Below are 21557 nucleotides of genomic sequence, written 5' to 3' on the forward strand. Positions count from 1 at the left end.
TATGAGAGCTTCGTCGTCATCACTCTCGCTTGAGGAATATCTCTTTTGTTTGCGTCTGCAAGGGAATCTTTTGCTGATGATCAATATCACACAAACATGTGTTACAACCCAAACTGTCTGTATTATAAAGAGATGGCTTGTTCGAAATACACGACAGTTTAGCCGCACAAAAAAGTAACAAAAACCAGCAGATTTTATTTTACAACAATTTATTAGCTTAACAAGAACAGGTAATAAGACTTATACAAATACTAAAGTACTTAAGTTTAACAAGAAAGGATAGCAGTATCTATACAAATACTAAAGTACTTACGGTGTCAAGTCCAAACGGACGCATATATTCCACAATATATACCACACAGGCATAAATGCTCAGAGGCAAATTCACAAGGGGGAAAATCCACAGTATAACTGGGTGTATGACGAAATATACACAAAATTCCACAGACAGGGTCCGTGTACAAGAGCACAAATTAAACATACAAGTTCAGACTGAACAAGTGCTCGGTGGAGATAGGATATAACAAAGCCAGAGGCTATAAAGACACCAAAATTCAGCACAAATGGCCTACTAAAGTAATACACAGCAAAGGCATCCAAGCTCTCAATAATTCTCCTTTCTCCGTTCTTTCCGTTTGACCTGCTTTCATAGGTCTTATATAGCCTGGTGGAATTGTCTAGAATAAGAAAATTCCTGAACACTTGATGTAAACAAACAGGCACCGAACTGCGCGATTTCTGGAATATTCTAAGGTAGAGACAGACAGCAGGCGCTGAACTCAGCGTATGTAAACAGTGGCAAGCTAAATTTAGAAACTGACGGCAGTCGTGCACATAACAATACAAGATAGACGGTTACACTGGGCAACCAGCGCCATCTATGTTGTTAAATACCATGTACGTGATAAATATGTACATAGGGATAACAGCGCCGTCTATGTGGTTGATCACAATGCACATCGCCAGAGACTCTGTTTGTGTTGGAACAGGTCCATTTGAATGTTTTTCTCTGACTAACAGTTTATCATCAGCAGAAGATTCCTCACTTATATTTGAAAAGTTTGACTGCTCTCTTAATCGGAATATTATCTGCTCTAACGGGAGAGATTGCTTTCTGACAAGTCTTTTTGAGAGAATTTTGAAAGTTTTCATAAGGCAAGGCAGACATTGTGTCGAGCGGGCCATGTAATTTTACGTCCTCTGCCAGGTGAACCAAGTTCTTTACATTATATGCTACTTGGTTGTTACCGTAGACCTGTGAAAAATGCTTGACAAAATGTACAAGAAGCTGGTGCACATAATCTGTGAGGACTGGACACACAGGACTGGATTCAAAAGTATGCTGACACCAACAGAGAGTAGCAGAAAGTTAATGTATATTTCACCCGCTGCATTTCCCTTCAACACGACTATGCCAGTATAGATGAGGAACAGGCGGAATTCTGTAGCTTTCCATAAATCCAAAGTGAACGAGGCTTCCTTGAAAATTCCCATGGTATGTGTTTTACTAACTGTATCAGGGCATTTGATATTTCAGTTTTCACTTGAATCCCGAAACGAGCAAGATCAACAGACGGCGCATCACTCCGAGACTTACTAGTGCATATAATCGATAGAAAAACAGGACATCATGCAACTATTTTGGTTAGTGGACTTTCTCCTGTATGGTAAGCCTTGTGTTGCTGTTTTTGTAAGTGTTCATTAGTCCTTAGCGGAGCGTTAGTTTCGGGGAATGTTATCTTTCCATCATACACCCCTTGTTGTGTGAGCTTTTCACAGCTTGAATAACCTGATGCACGCGCTAATGCATCACACACAAACGATTTAATTACTACCATGTACGTTCGTCCTTCATGGTGTATTCCTACTATTTGCAACCTTTCATATTCCTGAATAAAATCCTCCAAAAACTCATAAATGTCTGTTGGTTGTTCCTTGCCTAAAGATAAGCCTATGGCAAATGGCTTTGGCTTAGTCATGTTTTGAACCATATCTAATATAGGCCAAAGTGATGCTGCTCCTGAAAAGTGGCAAAGCATCAGTATTTATCTGCACATTAAGGGTTTCAGAGTTTCTTAATTTTGTGTCCCTTTTAAGTCGTAGAATAAGACAGCTTTCAATACCAAAATAATAGTAAGATCCACCAATAATTGCTTTTATACCATAAACTTAACCTCTACTTAAAAGAGTCCTAGGATACTTGGGTAATGACGGGTAATCGTTTCGTAGAATGGTTAGAAGTTCCCCTAATGCTACATGTGGAATATTATTTTGTGTGGCCCACATCCCCAATTTTGAGGCAAGGTGGATTTCAATTTGTGTTTCTTCATCTCTTGTGTCTGAACTTTCTACTTAGGAATTAGAGGCTACATCAACGGCAGAGCTGTTAAGAATATAAAAGGTATTAGTGTCGCTGCTATGGTCCTCGTCCGAAACATATAAATTCACACACCAGGCCTACTCACCTCACCTCAGCTGGCTGCTTAGTACAGGCGCTGTCTTAAAGTGTGACCTTATTTAAGCTAGATGTGGTCTTATATGCGCCAATATTAGTAAGGTGATTTTTAATTTCTCTATTTATTCTTCACCTCTTGGTCCAGTAAGAGATTCTGTTTCAGATAAATTTGTATGTGGACACATTAACATGTACACGTTGCTGTTGTTGGAAGATCTCATTTCCCGAAAAATAACCTGATATAAAGGGTACTAGTTACCATCACCGAAATTTATATAATAACGTACTGAACTGATATGAAATTATTTGAGTAAAATTACAGCTTTTACAGCAAATTTGGTGGAAAAATTCTTCACAGAAGCCTTTGCAGACGACGTGTTCTTCAATGCCGTATATACCACAATGCATTTTTCACGGGAACATGCTTGCAACAACTGGGCTAGTATTGGCCCGATACCGGTATATCACAATGCATTTCACCGGAACAGGCTTGTCACAATTGGGCCGGTACTGTCCCAGTACCTTAATTTAAGCCATTTTTACCGGAGCTGGCCCGTTACTGGGTCAATAGCCGCCCGTAATTGCCTTCAAACGGCGTTATTGCGGCAGGCGATCGATCCTCCCAAGAAACATAAAAGCATTGGACCAATATTGGCACGCTGACACGTATTCAATTGGGCCATTTGGGGAAACAATTATCGGACCAATACACGTTTTGCACAGTGGCGCGGCACTGGTCCAGTACTGGTTTGGGAATTTCACCATTATGTATCCATTTTTAAACATGCATTGGACCAGTGTAGTAATACATTGATTGGCCCAGAGTTGCATAAAGTTATTAGGCCAATACAGCGCCAATCTTTGTAAGAATAGGGCCAGTACAGTACATTTAGAATTGGGCCAATGTACTCTTTGCTCATAACTGGTCCTAAACAGATATAGTGAAGACCCAGAATGCTTATCCCCAATCAAATCCATTGCTTTTCCTAGGAATAAAAGTAATCATTCAGCGACATTTGTTAAATTGATATTTGCAGTAACCCTACCTTGATATTTTTTTAACCTTTTTGTATTGGTCGACAAGAAAGCAACATATATGCCAAACAGTACGACTGTCAAAACCTCTGGCTTTAAGGTTGAAAATGTTACCATAGCAGCTCTTGGCAAAAGGTTTGATGAAGAATACAAACTGGTGGGAGACCAGTGAATCACCAAAACAGTTTCAGAACTTATTTACATTTATAAAGTAAGGAACTCAACCAACATGTATATGTAAGTTTCAAATAGTTTAATTGATCCCACCTGCACCAATGGCACAAAAAGAGTTGACTCTTAAATCAAGCACAGGAAAATAGCTCGGACCGATCAAAGTTCATTTTCAGTGATTTCAGCGATTTTGCTGTTTTCCGAAACAGTCACTACTGACACAGTGGCTTGAGACTCAGCGCGCCTCTTCCTGCCCCCATGCCTGTCGCAGGCGTTGCGAAGCCATATCATCATTTCTCTCTCGACCTGGTCTTCTGTTGTTTTGAAGGCAACGTTCTTCAGCATCGCTTCTGTGAACACACATTTCACAAGGCAAATTAACTGCCAGTTTCTTTGAATACAACTGTATCGAAATAACTACACGTCAACGTGTATAGAATCATCCTAGGCAAACTGAAAGTTTCTGAGAATAAGCCCATTTAAAGAAACAAAACAATTGGCTTTCAAATTATCCAATTCGAGATGGTTTGAGATCACGGGATGTCTTTATGAGGCCAGCTTGTACTACTGATCATGTGAATAATTTGTATGCATTCACACTCAAAAAATATCACATAGGCCTTACTCAAGATGCTGAGGGGCAAGCATACTTAAACTAAAGGGGCACCTCAGACGGTTGGGTAACCTAACTTTACCCATTTATAGCTACTTCTGATAAAAATGGCACTTTCAAGGCAAATTTTGGAAGGACAGTGTCAAGAGGTCGGATTCTGTAATACGGTTGATTAGAACTGGTCATAATTTTTCATGAACATTATTCATTCGCCTGTTTGCCGATCCCATTCTGCTACTCTTGTCGGAATAAAATACTGTTTATTGTTTTCTCACAATAGCGTACCTTATACCGACGACACAACACAGCATCAAGACAAACACCAGTGTAAATGACGTCACAGTACAATGCACAAGTGACATTAAGCCATCTTTCCTACGTCGGTTACACTATTAAGGTTTTGTATATGCCGCTCTTTTAATGTATCTGTTTTTCCAATCTTATAAAATGACAAGTTCAACTAAATCCCTTTATAGTATGTAACGAGTTTTGTAACCAGCAGTAATTGACCAATCCAATAACCAAGAAATTACTTAAAGGGGCTATACCGGATATTTTCAGCAAAAAAAAATTGATAGTCACAAATCAATCAAATCTTATGTTATTGGTACAGAACTAGGCAAAATAATACTTCCCACCAAAAATCAGCCTCATCCATGCACGTTTTAGCCCATTGATTAAGTTGATAAAATTGCTAATTCAACCCGAATTAACGGTTTTATTGAACTTTATCTGCTGTTCTAAACACTAAGGCGTGCATCAATGAGCCTGATTTATGGTAAAGGGCAATATTTTGGGCTGTTCTTTAATAATGGCATAGGATTGGATTGATTTGCGACTACCACTTCCACTTTTTGCTGAAAATGTCCGGCATAGCCCGTTTAAAAGAAAAGAAAATAAGGCCTCACCGAAGTTTATCGTCATATGAAAGGCAATAAAAAATTGTTGGTAAAAATATTTTTATTATTTTTCTACGATTTTTCCTCACCAGGTTATAAGCGTTTGAAATTTTAGATTCAATGGAGGCCTGTTTCGGCCATAAAAAGGTCCAGTGATGTCATAATTCTGCTTTCATTTCTGTAGATCATACATGTTGGATGGATACTACGTCTTCGATTAAAATGATTTGGGTGATATTGGCTTGCGTATTAAATCATGAAAGTTTGATGCCGGAATAAACAATTGCTGCGGAATTAACAAATTCCTGTGACGTCACTGGTTCTTCGGTTCTCAATAGGCTTCCATAAAGTCAAATTTTCAAATCCTCATAACTTTGTAAGAAAAAATCGCAGACAATAAATAAAAATATTTTTGTGAACCATTTTTCATTTGAGACTAACTTGTTATCAACCCTTACTATGCTTTTAAGGTCTATGTGGCATAACAAAAGAATTGGCAGAATACTCTGTGTTCAATTCGGAATTGCAATACCCTTTGTATAATTTGCGAAATGTAGCAAGGTACCTAAATATAGAGTCAAAATGAATTGTATGTCTTTTCTCGGAGTTGTTAACTTGCTATAATAGCAATGTTGATGAGTGGAAATTCTAATATTATAATTTGCGCCCTGCATACTATTACAGGTACTGTTGTGTTATTTGTGTCAACTAACAGCCTAGATAATGGATTATCAAACGGAATTAAGGGAGAAGCCAAGCAACGTTCCAACTGGATAGGCAAAATTGAAACTGGTCCCATTTTATCGGGCTATTTTCAACAGTTTTAACATGAGTGAGATAGGAAAATTTCAATTTTGGACACCCTTCTCAAGAAAAATGACCTCTAAACGGGCAAATTGGACACCTTGCTTCAGATTTCTGGCTAAACCCCTGAGCCGAAGGCTGGAGCCCAAAAACAACTGGTCAATTCATCAAGGCGACCTGATGACCCTGACAGGATTTATTATGGGAAATAGAAATAAAAGTCTCCTTCAGGGCCTCTAATCAACTACATAATGGACAATCAGTATGGACCAGTTGTTTGAGCGTTCATGCCTGCCGCTTTGCCTGTCAAACAAAAGGTCAATTCTGTAAGATAGTCCATTATTTAAGCGATTGAATCACCTGACAGGATTTTATTTCATTAAGTGTAAGAAAACTAAAGAACCACAATTATCCTAGCTTAAAGGCCTTTCATTCCACCTGTATAGTTGCACGCACTTTGAAATTACGACTTGCAACACCACAATCAACTGCCAATTATGGTAGTTACTTGGAGCTGCCATTTTTGATCTCCTAGACTCTTCTTCTTTGTAGGTAGGGATTGTTTCAAGCACTTTTTATGATCAGGACAGTTCAACTTATATTTCTAAAAGCACTGTTACGATCTCCCATCTCTATTAAATGTAACAAAAAGCAACAACAATATTTGAAGGGGATAGTACATAAAGAATTTTTTTAACTTATTCCACGACAGAACATAGTTCAGTTCAATGTTGGCAGCTCCCAGTAATTAGCATAATTAGCAGTTTACCATGCTACCAAAAGTACAACCAACTATAGAATGAGGAACGAAAGCCCTTTTAGCTAGGATACTTGTGGTTCTTTAGTTTTCTTCCCCTCAAAATACAAGACTGAGGTAAAACAGACAAAATGAACATTCTTCAACTCCAATTAGGTCATGAAAAAAAAAGAGAGAATGAAAAACTATAATATTTAACCCACCAATCACCAATGCGATAGATGGGAAGCAAATTGCCAAGGACCAAAATGCAGGCACATAAACTTTGTCCAGGATACATTAATATCAAAAACAAATGCTCAGTAAAATGCTTACTTTTCATTGCAGCGCATAGGCGCAGACCACCAAATGCTCTCTTCGGTTCAGTCTGCTGACCTTTCCAGCCCTTCCTCCCTGCCCAATTAAGGTTCAGAGCAACATTATGGGATATGGTTTGAGACATCACCCGTCTGGTCGCCTCCTTAAGATTAGAACCCCCGATGAGGCTGAGTTGATTGACCTACAATAATATTACATACTGGTATAATAACCTTGTGTTGTAAAGCCAAAATAGCATTGATGGTTACCTATATTGTTTTTTTTTACATCCTGAAGGTGATGCTAAGTGAAAATTTTCAAGCTGTAAAGCAATACAGTTGTTTGCCAAAAGTTGGCTAGGGTGGTGATGGGTTGGGTGGGAGTCTGATCTGAGCCATGTTTATATGTGAGTATAAATTGTGCTTGAATAATAAATTGAAATTGAAATTATCACTCTAACTCCCCATACTAATTCTATTCATCAATCCTTAAGGTGAAACATCTCATGTTCCTGAAATATCATCTTGCAAATTCTGTGATGTTACTCAAGCTGCCTTACCTTATTTTCTTTCTTAACGGCACCTTAACATACTGCCACCCCCAACCCCCTGTCCATTTTCCATAATAGACCATCTTTATGTACTGCCATTGCCCTTCCAATCCTCTTCCGTTAATCATTATTATGTACCAAGCCTCTCCCCTAAATCCCCCGCCGCTGATAATAGTAGGCCTAATGTACCATGCTCCCCCCCCCCCTCCCCATCCAAATCAGCCGCTGTGGACCATATTTATCTATGTACTCCCTCCTCCATAGATTATTATGTACCATAAGACCTCCCACCCATGTCCCCCGCCCTCTACATCTACCGGCAGCCATAGGAAGGTAGAAAAAACACATAGAATAAAGTATAAGGCACAATAGTGACATAAAATTGCCATACCAGTACAAAAAAATTATCAGCCCACCAAGTTTCATTGAGGTAACTCAATTGGTTTTGACCACGACAATACCATTTGGAAAACACTGTAGCAGCTGGATCCAAATAAGAAATCCATCATGTCCACGAAGTTTCAACTCCGGAAATATCTGCAGCCATGTAACACCCAAGACGAGATGACCATCCCAGCATGGCATCCGTTTTGTTTACCACGTTACAAGAGAATCCTGTGATGAGTTTAGGAGCAGATGCGTTGACAAGCTCTCTTGCAGGTATAGGCACATACTGTCCAAAATCGGACAAGAATTTACTATCATTAATATCTATCATAATAGGGCAAAAACTTCAGAAATAATTGAAGCAGCATCTTGAAGTACGAGAAGATGAGTTGTCAGCTTAAGCTTGCTTACAGATAGATGAACAGACAGACATCAACAAACTTACCAGTGATTTAGCAATTTCTTTATCTTCAATTTTGTTTTCCATTCCATCCAGCTCTTCCATGGACTTTATTGGAAAGGTATCCATCACATCTATGGTGCCACTTGATGCCTCTTTGCTGATCATCATGTTCAGCAGCTGTCTTTGGGACAAAACCTCTTTGCGGACTTCATCCAAAGATACCTGGACAGCACTGATAGCCTTTAGTATTTCTCTGTCTGTGGTTGAAAAAAGAGCATTATAACTATATTTAATGTACACGCTGTTTAGATTTAATGAAATCTGTCTACAGCTAGTGTTATTTGTTGTCACACAACTTTCAAGATCAGGCTGTTGATTTAGTTACATCATCGGTCCTTTCAGTGCGATGTGTGAGTGCGTGATGTACCGGTATTTATGCTGTTGACTAATCACATTACCTGCACAATGATTGTCTTTTTGCATTTTTGATACTATTTTGTGTACTTCACGCGTGTATTCTCGAATTCCGACTCATATCTATCGACCACAGCCTTGTGGCACTTGAATGTAAACAAATCTCCCTTGCTTGTCGCCCCTGCTTTTCAGAACGTCACGACGTCATCAGTACTCTGCTTTATTCATACTTGCCCCTGATGACACATATTCCAGTTGATGCTGTTTATGGTTGTTTTAACGAATATTAAAAATGTGGCATTTGACCTTGAACTTCAAAAACAAGCCTTACATGTTAAATTTGTGTAAGATAGGACACGGTACCTTGTCGATTGTCCAGTTGTATACCAGCAGGAACATGGAGGCTTGGAAAAGGTGGGACTGGCGGGGCTGGGGGGAGATGTTTGCGTTTAACTGGTCCGGCAACAGCTTCATCATCACCATCATCGTCTGTGTCGCTGTATAGTGTTCGCTCTTTGCGCCTGTACAGTAAGGCAATCGGTGCATTATAACATGTGTACATTATTGTTCACTATCAAATTATGATAGTGCTCTTGTCAGAAAAAAAATGCGAGTTTGGAAGCAGCGCGATCTTAATTTGCTCTGTGAAGCAAGGCTGAGATCGTTCCTTTCAGTATTTCTGTTATATGATGGCGAGTCAGTATTTCTGGGCATCCCCGGGTGGAAGAAACCCCTGGAAGAAACCAGGGTAAACCACCGACCATTGGCAAGTCACTGACAACTTCTCCACATAATCAAAGGTGGACAGCAGGAGGTCTCAAACGAATTGCAGTCCATTAATACCAATATTACCTGATTTTTCTTGGTACTTACAAGCGTTGTCGTCCATCTTGCAAAAGATAGCCTCATAACCAATCAGCCAAACGGCCTGGAATGAGAGAAACATTCCCTGACACTATGGGAAATCGATCCCGGGATGTCTTGACCAGCACTTCAGCAGCCAAGAGCGCTAGCCACTACTCCATGGCTGTGGGCGATAGTGTTTTAAGTTTTGATTTGTTTCTCTTTATTCTTTACAGGAGACTTATTGTTGTAATAGTGTTGTTTTAATGCTGTTCTCTCTATGTACCTTCTTGCACCCTTCCCCATTCCAACTTCATCATCTGTTTGTATGTCTGAGGTTTCCTCGGCCATTCGAAGCTTTCTTCTGCCATCCTCATAGCTATCTGCATGGAAAATGCAGAACATTTGACTGACTGACTGATTACAGTCCATTTTTATTACACCGTACTCATGAGTATTTCCCTTATATGACAGAAGGTCAGTATTTATGGTTGGGTGGAAAAAAACCAGGGAAAAACCACCAGTTGACCACCAGTTGACCTTTGGCAAGTCACCGACAACTTCCCTCCTGTATTATACAGTGATGGAATGCGCTAGTTCTCCAGCAAATGCGGCTCTGTTTTCACAGCGCTACTAGCATCATTGTTCTCGAAAAGTTTGAATTTGCATCCCAACATGTTGATCACTGGCTTCCCTGCGCCACGGCCCACAGGCAAGAATATCTGAATTAGGCGATAAGATGATAGATCAATTGTGGTTTAAACCTGACTGACCAATTGTGGTTTATCCCAGCATATTCTGGGACTTTGCTGTGGGGGGCATTTGTTCCCCAAGGCCTGGCACCTATGCATTTCATTTTCATATTGTCCATTGTTATGTGTAAACAATACAGCGAACCGAGTTTTCTCAATTTCTTAGTTGTCAACACTTAAACAAGTATTTATTTTTACCTAATTCTGTTCAAACCGCGCTGCTAAGGGGCATGTGTGGTAGTATATTTGCAATCACATGAACAGTTAGAATAAAACCCTGTCTGAGGTAAGTGACAGGGAGACATTTTCATTCGGCTGTGTGAGCCAAATATCCCAATGTCTCACACACGTCACTGCTTTGGTTATTCTCTTTCCGCTGTACGTTCATTTTGTTTTGTTTTAACATCATTTAAGTATTCAATATTACCTTACATGTATTTGCACAACGGCCACCAACTTCATACATTGAGGAAACTAGAGCACTAGAAGTAAACCATTGCTTTGTTGCACACTTGTGATACCAGTGAAACATTGCTGCACCAATATAAGATGCTTAATTGCTATCGTTAGAGGCTATCGGTGCAGCACCTGAGATGAATTTTTTGCATGACACTTTCTGCACGACCTGTAAAACAATGCATGGAAAACCTGCCTCAAGTCATTCATCTGAGTGTGTTGTCGGCGAACATGATTGTAATGATTCACCATCACAGAGGTTTTTTTCATTTTTTGATATCAAAAAGGAATACATTGGAGCTATTTTCTGATGGTTTGAAGGTCAAAACTGCCCCATGAATGTACAGTTCTGCAGCCTGCAGGTAACAAGAGACTAATTAATATGTGGTTTACACGTCTTAAAATGGTTAGTTTTTCCCTTTGAAGTATATGCAGCATTATTTAGAACCTTAGAATCACCATTTTCTGAACTGTATGTCTGACATGTAATATAATGAGTTAAAATTAATAATGAAACGTTTTACATGATACTCACCACAAGCAGACAGGATGCGAATGCTGTAACTTGGCCAAGTTTTGTCAGCTGCTACTCTGTCTTTTACAGCTTTAGTTACGTTAGACATATTGCGATACGGTGGCCAAAAAGTTTTTGTCTGAGACTGTAACCAGTTGGAAGCAACAAGCTCTACTTCATCCGTCTCCACAAAAACTACGACGGCATACATTGTCAATGACATGTATGTCTGTAAATAAGAAAGGATTCACAAATTCAGTACATTTACACAAATCACAATTACATTTGGGGTGTATGTCACATACAACATTGTTCTTCAATTCTTTTATAGTCCTTCACTAGACTTTTAGAAACAATAATTAAACAGTGTCATGATTAGGCTAGTTCAAGCTTGGAAAGGTTTAAATACATGTATGTACAGTATGTAGATATTTATTGTCTAATAACTGAAGTACATTTCCATTTTCAATGACAATCCCTCTAGTTGGTCCTCTAATGTTTTCACAAATATTAGAAACTTGAACCACAGTATCATTAAATCAATATACATACATACATATATATTGGCAATGTCTGGGAAATAGAAAGTTATGGTAAGGCAGGCATTTGGGGCTTTCTCAACAAAAAGATTTGATCAAATTATCGCTCTTGGATTAAATTTAAAAAACACACAAAAAAGACTATTGCTACTGATTCTACATGTATAAGACTCCAACCCTGCATAATGTCACGTGTATATCACTTTTCTGTACCTAACAGCTGTGAATAAGAGGAATTGCGACATGTACAGTTTTATATGGCAACAACACATATTTCCGAACCACTTCCTGGATGGGAGCAACATGGAGTTTGTCACAGAGGTCGGTGACCATGTGGATGTTGATTTCACTTGAATTGAGAGGGTAAGAGAAAAATGGTCTACATGATCTGAATGACTGATAAACCACCAGTACATCTCCACCACAATACAAAATATTTTTGATGAGGCAAACCTTTGACCCTACCCCAACACAATTGTTGCCGGTTTCTGTTACAACACAGAAATGGTCCAGTTCAACTTCTGTGTATTGGACACAGTTCTGGTATTTATATCCCTGTGGAATTGGACCAAGAAAATGTTGCTTTTTCAGTCCACCATCAGCAGCTGTGGGCAATGTGGCAGCTGAGGGAGATATCTGAGAGATCTCTTTCAGTCTTGCGACAAGCTGCTGTAATGGCAAGCTTTTCTTCCGCACAAGCCGCTTCAGAGTTTTCAGGTGGTTTTCAAAAGGAAATGCTGATATTGTGTCAAGAGGACCATGTATTTTCACCTCTTGAGCAAGGTGGACCAGATTATGGACATTGTACACGACCTGGTCAGCACCGTAAAGGTGCGCAAAGTGTTGGACAAAGCTTACTAGAAGCTCATGTGCATAGCCCACTAACTGATAGCAGAGAGACGGACTTATAAGTATGGTAATTCCGACTGAGAGCAGAAGAAAGTTTTTGTACAACTCATCAGCGATACTGTCCTTTAAAACAACAGTTCCTGTGTACAAAAGAAACATGCGGAATTCTGTTGCCTTCCATCGGTCTATCTCTGACAGTGAACGGGGTTTTCGTGCAAACTCCTTAGGTATAAATTTACACATGTGAAGCAAGGCAGCTGAAATGCGTAATTTTGTCTGAGGCCCTAAGCGAATTGTAAGTGGACCCCTTATCAATAACACAAGGATACGACGCATTACACCGAGGCACACTAAGTGCATATAGTCAATTGGAAACTGTGACACCATAGAGAACAAATTGCAAAGCGGACTTGTTCCAGTGTGATGGTTCTTATCTTCCTGCTTTTCAAATGATTCATCAGTTCGCAGCGTTGCATGAGTTTCAGGAAATGTCATTTTCCCATTATACACGCCTTTTTGCGTACATTTTTCACATGCGGAATAACCTGCGTGACACTTGATTTGTTTGATAAAGGCACGTGCTGGTGCATCACAGATGAAGGATGTTATGTTAATCTGGTAATGCCTACCTTTGTATTGTATCCCCTCTAGTTTTAGCTTTGTATACTCTGTGATAAAATCTTTCAAAAATTCAGAAGGATCCTTTGGTTTTTCTTGTCCAACAAACAACCCAATGACAAACGGCTGGCATTTTGCTTCATTTTGTATCATTCCCAAAATAGGCCACAGCTGAGTGTTACTACTTTTGAAAATGGGGAGTCCATCCGTATTCACCTGAACATCTATGACTTTGATACATTCCATATTTTTGTTCAATTCTATCCTTCGAATTACACAGCCTTGGAGTCCAAAATGATAGTAAGAACCCCCACATATCTGCTTTATCCCCACAACATGTCCAGTATCCAAAAGAGTCCTGGGGTCTTTAGGTAAATTTGGATGATGGTTTCTAAGTAAGACTAATAGCCTGCCAACTGCTGTGTGAGTGATGTTATTTTCAACTGCCCATGCAGCTAACAAATCTGACGACAAAACATTTTCTTCCTCTGAATCAGTACTACCGCAATCATTAAATCTATCACTGTCTACATCCATTGTTGGTATACTGTTAGGAAATGTCCCTTCATTGTCTATTATGTCATATAATACATCATTGGTTTCTGCTTTGTCTGTGAATGTATTATTTTGTTTGGAGCTAGCATTAATGTCGGTAGTGGTATTGTCAACGGAACAAGTGGCAGTATTGATAGAGACATCGGCTGTAGTACGGCTACTACTGCCAATGCCAGATGGAGTAGTACTACTGGTACTTCCACTGGATTGATCATTGTTAATACAGACAAATTCTTGACCTTTCACCAAACCATGCTCCAAAGCTGTCTGTCTACTTTGCTGGCCTTTAAGCTGACATGACCTTGAACTATTTTGAGCAATGCTTATATTGGACAGATATTTATTTACATTTTCATGTATCCGCCTTCTTTTAGTCCAGTACGACATATTGTCAACTGACTTTGTTTAATAAGTCACATGTACTCACTATTTTAGTGATTCACTGATTGCAATCTGTGTCAATAAATAAGCATGGCATCAAAAACGAAGTAAAGAATGCAGCATGTCTGCTTTAGCCTTTACAATTTCAGTGCTTCCCAATGATTGACAATGTCCCCATGTAAATTTATCCTTGTCCGTGCCAAACTGATAATATAGGTAGACAGGGCCTTCGTTTGGCCTACTCGTATGTATCTATAATCTAGAAATTGAAAATGGAAAGTGAAAGTGAAATGTACTGAATTGCCGTCACTCATTATGTTTTTGTAACAGTCTGTAGTTTTTACGTTTTCGTGATAAAAGTTCGAGACAATCTTACCGTAGCTCTAGGTAGCAGCCGACAGCTTTCTTGGCGCCAGATCCCAGAATTCACTGTTACAGAATGTTCGTTAAGGAATGGCTATCCTCCGGTCCGGCATTGGCCCGGTATCACGCCGGTGAGCGCGCCGGAACAGAACGTCTCGTACATTTTAGGTCTCGTACTTTTGTGCTCGTTAACCCAACAGTACTCGTCAGCCTACATCTTTCGGAGATTTCGCTTAACTCCGGTCAAGGTACGGAAACTCCGAACGTTTTTCCGAGCGCTTACGAGCGAGTCAAATCGGAACATCGCTCGGAGGTTTTCGCTCAACTCCGGTCAGGTGCAACAAGGCACGGAAATCCCCGACCAATGTTTCGAGTTGTGCGAAAACAAAATGTCATATTTTTATAATATCTACATGCAGCTTTAGCTCCAGAAAACAGTTATTTTCACGTTCCATGTAAACAGAAACTCACATTTGGTTATGTTGAAATATCTCAAGTTTAAATCAGTTGTAATAATCTGCCACTGTATGCTGATAAAAAATAAATAGCCACCCCCCCTAAAAAAAACAAACAAACAAAAAAAAAGCAGAAAAAAAACACACACACACAAAAAATCAAAACAAACAAACAAACAAAAAACAAAACACAACTCAATATTATTCTTTTTATTTCTTTGGACCCAGGCCTGTGCAAACTTATCTAAAGAAAATTTTGCGCTTCGTGGGACTTGACGGGATTTTTTAAAGTCTCCATAACGGCAAAGCTTCATTGGGTCAGCAACGTGCAAGTTACGGCGATATTTAATGGCTCAATAATGGCCAGCCAATAATGGCCCGAGGGTGGGTCAGTACATGCTTTGAATATCGGTAAAACTAAACTGGGCCAGCGCTGGGCCAGATATGGCGATCATAACACTGGCAAAATAGCGGCAAGCCGGAAATGGTTCAGCACTGGCCTTGTTAAACTCTCCAACTGCCGGTACTGCCGTAACAAACCGGTTAAGTCCCGGAATTGGACCAGTACATTCATGTTTATTGGGCTGTGCCTGTTGGTATAGCCTTCCCATACCTGATAGTAACTTGTACTGGACCAGTATGGTAATGTCTAGTGGGATCTGTATTTCCTCGTGCACTCCGTGCTCCACGCTTTTCACCACCTTTATCCTGTGTGTTCGTGCGATAGTCTGTGCAGAAGTAATTTGCATGTCTGTACGCCCGCGATTTCCAGTATAAATGTTCTTGATAACTATACCGATTACTATTCCTCGACATTCATTTTATACTGTTAACTAGGTCGGATAATTAACTTAACACGACATTTCCCTACAAGTACATGTAAAATATCTACATCTTATATTAATTATTGTTATATATTAGAGCGCCATGTATGCAGAGATCCCACTAGCACCTTATTCTCTATTTGGCTGAGAGAACTTCCCTCTAGGTTTGGACAAGATCAGCTGTGTGTGGCAGGTGAAGACACGTCATCACAAAAGTTTCCTTGTTTACTCAGGTGGTGTTTCCGCACAAGACGTTCATGTGTTACAAGTTCAGTTGCGAATGGTTGGGAACATCGGGCCAACACTGTACCTCGCTGCTCTACCTAGACTTTTTTGTGAGCAGGGGGTGACCAACAGATCTTCCGCTAATACAATGTTCTCACCTTCTCAGTGGCTTCAATTGTGTGGATTATTCACAAATGTCCAAGCTATTACGAGTCTGAATGGGGTTGCGGCATACGTAAGTCTGCGGTGGAGGTTCTTGATTACTTCTTGGTTCTTCATTACTCTTCCAATGAGCGGGCACCATGTGCCTCTTGTTCCAATGACGAAGCAGTAGACGTTGACCGTTTCGCATTGTCATCTCTGAAACCGTGTTCCTGAGATGATTATATTTCCGCACTTTGGTGTGGTATGTTTCCTGCAATATGTTCGGAGAACTTTCCCACACCACTGTCGGGTCGATGATGCTTGCCACATTTCTTTCCTTGTGGAACATGATCAGATCGGGCTTCCACTTGTAACCCTCTTCATCAGTGATGATAGGTTCTTATATGGTGTACCACCCCGATCTGACTCTGGCATGTTTGAGGATTTGGGCGACTCGGTTATGTCTCTTAATTCTGTTATCTTTCAGTAAGAAACAATAACTCGAGACATGCGGCAATGATTCGACCTGCGTTTGGCAACGTCGACACATTGTGACACCTTGTCTACCTCTATTGACACATTCTCGTGTTGGGAAAGTGTTAAAGCGTAGATGCAAAGCAGTTATATTTTAATTTAATTATTTATTTAACGAGGATTTCTCACGGCCTAATGAGTAATACGGATATCTCTTCAAAGCATCAATTAACACTATAGTAGCTAACGAAGTACATACGTATAAATATGGGAATACATATTTCAGATAACGAAATATAAGTTGGAATCGGTTATTTATTATTTACAATGTTAACATCTTTATTACCATTACCATGGTCATAAAACCTTTCTGTACCATTAATAAATTTATTTACACATTGGACATTATCTTCGTAATTTAGATCTTTAGGGACAAACAAAAGTATATTACATATATTTCGTGAACATTGTGGAACAATTTACACAGGGTAAAAATAATTTGTGTCAGAGTATGAAGCATGTGCTCCCTATAGGTAGCAAATTGGGAGCAAATTAAAAAAAAAATTATTTATTTATTTGATTGGTGTTTTACGCCGTGCTCAAGAATATTTCACTTATTCGACGGCGGCCAGCATTATGGTGAGTGGAAAAATATTTTCACATATAATAATACAGTAATGGCAAGTAGTATCTTCAATAATAATATACTTCGAATGGCCTGCCCGAAGATTGCTCAGTCCCATTCTCATTGTTCGATAATAAATCGCTACGCCAACCCCACGACGGTCTCTATCTTTTCGTTCTATACGGTATCCATATAGGTTCACTATTTTATTAGGTATATGTGAGACACATATAATATCATAATTATATCAGTTACATAAAATGTAGGCCTCATCCAGTTTAGAAAAAGAGGAGAGGTCGTCCTTACTTTCAGGAAGTAAGTTATGAGCATTAAAGTGACAAATTTTTAAATTATGCCAATATGACGGCCCAGAAATTACATGTAAGTGTCTCCACATCTAAGTGATAAAGTCATATGTATAGTTAAAAAGTAATGTTGATTACAAAGCGTAGAAAGAATGGCGATAATACAAAGACCAAAACATGAACTTTGTGCTATAATTGCACAGCAAAGATGTTCGTAAAACTTAAGTAACTTACTTAACATCCGATTTTTTTGTAATATAAAAAATTTTCCCAAGCCCCAATCGGCACCCTATACTGATTTAAGTCACTTGTGATATATATACATATATATATATATATATATATATATATATATAAGGATAGGTATAAAGGAAGCACGTGCTCGAAAACTCCGCCAAGCGTGGTAGGGCATACCACTATATTATAAGTATTTACTAGACCTATTTTAAGAAATTTATAGTTCCCATCTTTTAAGCACATGTACATGCAGCCCTAATTTCTACATGTGTATAAAGTGTTTTCCTTACATTTGGAAATACATGTAGCATTAGTGTCCTCAAACCTACTTTCAAATCTTTTCAACAGGCAGGTGAATACATCGTGTTAAAAATACATGTGTATAAAGTGTTTTTCCTTACATTTGGGAATACATGTAGCACTGGTATCCTCAAACCTCCTTTCGAATCTTCTTAACAGGAAGGTGAATACATCGTGTTAAAAAAGCTGAAATCATTCAGTGTACATGTATATTTTATTTCACTACACATCTTGAAGATCCTTGTGATACTTATTTACTGTACTTTTCACGAGATGACTTCTAATCTATAACGATAATTAATATAAGATATAGATATTCCACATGTACTTGTAAGTAAATGTGGTGTTAGGTTTCTTATCTGACATACTAAACAATATAATATAAGTGGCCACCTGTACAGGTAGAATCAAGGACTATCGAAAACTGCACCAAGCGTCGTAGGGCATACCATTATATTATAAGTATTTACTAGACCTATTTAAAGAAATTTATAGTTCCCATCTTTTAAGCGCATGTACATGTGTATAAAGTGTTTTCCTTACATTTGGAAATACATGTAGCACTAGTGTCTTCAAACCTCCTTTCAAATCTTTTCAATAGGCAGGTGAATACATCGTGTTAGAAATACATGTGTATAAAGTGTTTTCCTTACATTTGGGAATACATGTAGCACTGGTATCCTCAAACCTCCTTTCGAATCTTTTTAACAGGCAGGTGAATACATCGTGTTAAATAAGCTGAAATCATTCAGTGTACATGTATATTTTATTTTACTGCACATCTTGAAGGTCCTTGTGATACTTATTTACTGTACTTTTCACGAGATGACTTCTAATCTATAACGATAATTAATATAAGATATAGATATTTCACATGTACTTGTAAGTAAATGTGGTGTTAGGTTAGTTATCTGACATATTAAACAGTATAATATAAGTGGCCACCTGTACAGGTAGAATCAATGAATATCGAAAACTCCACCAAGAGTGGTAGGGCATACCATTACATTATAAGTATTTACTAGACCTATTTTAAGAAATTTATAGTTCCCATCTTTCAAGCGCATGTACATGCAGCCCTAATTTCTACATGTGTATAAAGTGTTTTCCTTACATTTAGAAATACATGTAGCACTAGTGTCTTCAAACCTCCTTTCAAATCTCTTCAGCAGGCAGGTGAATACATCGTGTTAAAAATACATGTGTATAAAGTGTTTTCCTTACATTTGGGAATACATGTGGCACTGGTATCCTCAAACCTCCTTTCGAATCTTTTTAACAGGCAGGTGAATACATCGTGTTAAGCTGAAATCATTCAGTGTACATGTATATTTTATTTCACTGCACATCTTGAAGATCCTTGTGATACTTATTTACTGTACTTTTCACGAGATGACTTCTAATCTATAACGATAAATAATATAAGATATAGATATTTCACATGTACTTGTAAGTAAATGTGGTGTTAGGTTAATTATCTGACCTATTAAACAGTATAATATAAGTGACCACCTGTACAGGTAGAATCAAGGAATATCGAAAACTCCACCAAGCGTGGTAGGGCATACCATTACATTATAAGTATTTACTAGACCTATTTTAAGAAATTTATAGTTCCCATCTTTTAAGCGCATGTACATGCAGCCCTAATTTCTACATGTGTATAAAGTGTTTTCCTTACATTTAGAAATACATGTAGCACTAGTGTCTTCAAACCTCCTTTCAAATCTTTTCAACAGGCAGGTGAATACATCGTGTTAAAAATACATGTGTATAAAGTGTTTTCCTTACATTTGGGAATACATGTGGCACTGGTATCCTCAAACCTCCTTTCGAATCTTTTTAACAGGCAGGTGAATACATCGTGTTAAATAAGCTGAAATCATTCAGTGTACATGTATATTTTATTTCACTGCACATCTTGAAGATCCTTCTGATACTTATTTACTGTACTTTTCACGAGATGACTTCTAATCTATGACGATAATTAATATAAGATATAGATATTTCACATGTACTTGTAAGTAAATGTGGTGTTAGGTTAATTATCTGACCTATTAAACAGTATAATATAAGTGACCACCTGTACAGGTAGAATCAAGGAATATCGAAAACTCCACCAAGCGTGGTAGGGCATACCATTACATTATAAGTATTTACTAGACCTATTTAAAGATATTTATAGTTCCTCTCTTTTAAGCGCATGTACATGCAGCCCTAATTTCTAAATGTGTATAAAGTGTTTTCCTTACATTTGGAAATACATGTAGCACTAGTGTCTTCAAACCTCCTTTCAAATCTTTTCAACAGGCAGGTTGTTATGTATGACTATTTAACGTCTTCATGTACTGTTAGTCTGCGGACCTTTGTGAAAGCATAAAAGGCCCTGTTATATATGTACAGCGCGGACCTGGTCGAAAGCACCTTGTTCAATGCTCTGTTTATTTAACTGGTTGTTCATTGGCTGTTAAACTCTGTGTTTAAAAATAGTTGAATCCACCTGGCACGTATATAAGCCGTGTTTTCTGTGCAGAGGGGAGGTATTTTTGCTGCATCCACTGGGAGCCAGGAGAGTGTGCGACGCTCTCGTATCGAGTCCATTATATTTATATGAGCTGGTGATGCCAGTTTCATTTGGGAGGACAGATTTTTATGCCGGCACCGTTTGTGTACCACTGATGTCTGGTTTATGTGAATTTCTGCGGAGGTCACGTTTATTGGTGTTCGGATCTTTATTATGATTATACAGTGTTGACTGTGTAATTTGTTTAACACGCTGACCTCACCTGACCGACAAGGTCGTCAAGGACTCTAAACTGAAGTTTTCAGTTTTGCAAAGGACGTTCGTTCTGCCACAAGGTGACATTACTCTACGTCTCTGAACGGCTCGTTTGTGAGCTTCTGCGGGAGCTGTGACTGATCTAAAGTGGATTATACCTCCATGCCTGTATTTACCCTGTGTTGTGCTCTGCGGGTGTGACGTCATTCAAAGGCTTGACTGTTCCAGTTCTGTGTAACCTGTGTACTGTGTTCGTGTTCGCTAACCTGGCGAAGTACCTGTCTAGGACAATTTGTGAATTGTGTGTTTATCCCATGGTCTTTACGTTGGATCTCCTGGAACACGTTCCTTGGGATGAAAAGGTGAACTGGAAACTTTTAAAGACCGGTAGTACTGATGTGTATGTTTTTTTTTTATGTTGTTGTTGTTGAACTGTCTGTAAAACTGTACGTCTCATTTTATATATATATAAAGCATTGTTTACATTGTAATATTGAGTCACTGAGTCTGTTTTCTGTTGCCGTTCTCAATACC

At 38.7% G+C, this 21557-nt stretch overlaps 1 protein-coding gene across 1 annotated transcript; it reads right to left on the minus strand.

Moving 5' to 3' along the window:
* Positions 1-3713: 3713 nt before the first annotated feature.
* On the minus strand, positions 3714-14799 carry LOC135463437 (uncharacterized). The gene is made up of 7 exons (XM_064740697.1): positions 14669-14799; positions 11372-11579; positions 9915-10011; positions 9149-9306; positions 8414-8628; positions 7050-7233; positions 3714-4011 (listed from the first exon to the last, which is right to left on the minus strand). The coding sequence occupies exons 2-7, from the start codon at positions 11571-11573 to the stop codon at positions 3821-3823; spliced, it is 1047 nt and encodes a 348-aa protein (XP_064596767.1). The 5' UTR covers positions 11574-11579; positions 14669-14799; the 3' UTR covers positions 3714-3820.
* Positions 14800-21557: the final 6758 nt, after the last annotated feature.

The sequence above is a fragment of the Liolophura sinensis genome, chromosome 3, assembly GCF_032854445.1.
Source record: "Liolophura sinensis isolate JHLJ2023 chromosome 3, CUHK_Ljap_v2, whole genome shotgun sequence".
NCBI classification, from domain to species: Eukaryota; Metazoa; Mollusca; class Polyplacophora; order Chitonida; family Chitonidae; genus Liolophura; species Liolophura sinensis.

Coding starts and splice junctions, on each gene's coding strand:
- LOC135463437 (XM_064740697.1), bottom strand. CDS start 11,573: ATGTCATTGACAATGTATGCCGTCGTAGTTTTTGTGGAGACGGATGAA. Junction 8,629..9,148: donor ACAACTGGACAATCGACAAG/GTACCGTGTCCT, acceptor TTTCAACCACAG/ACAGAGAAATACTAAAGGCT. Junction 4,012..7,049: donor CCTATGCGCTGCAATGAAAA/GTAAGCATTTTA, acceptor GTGTGTTCACAG/AAGCGATGCTGAAGAACGTT.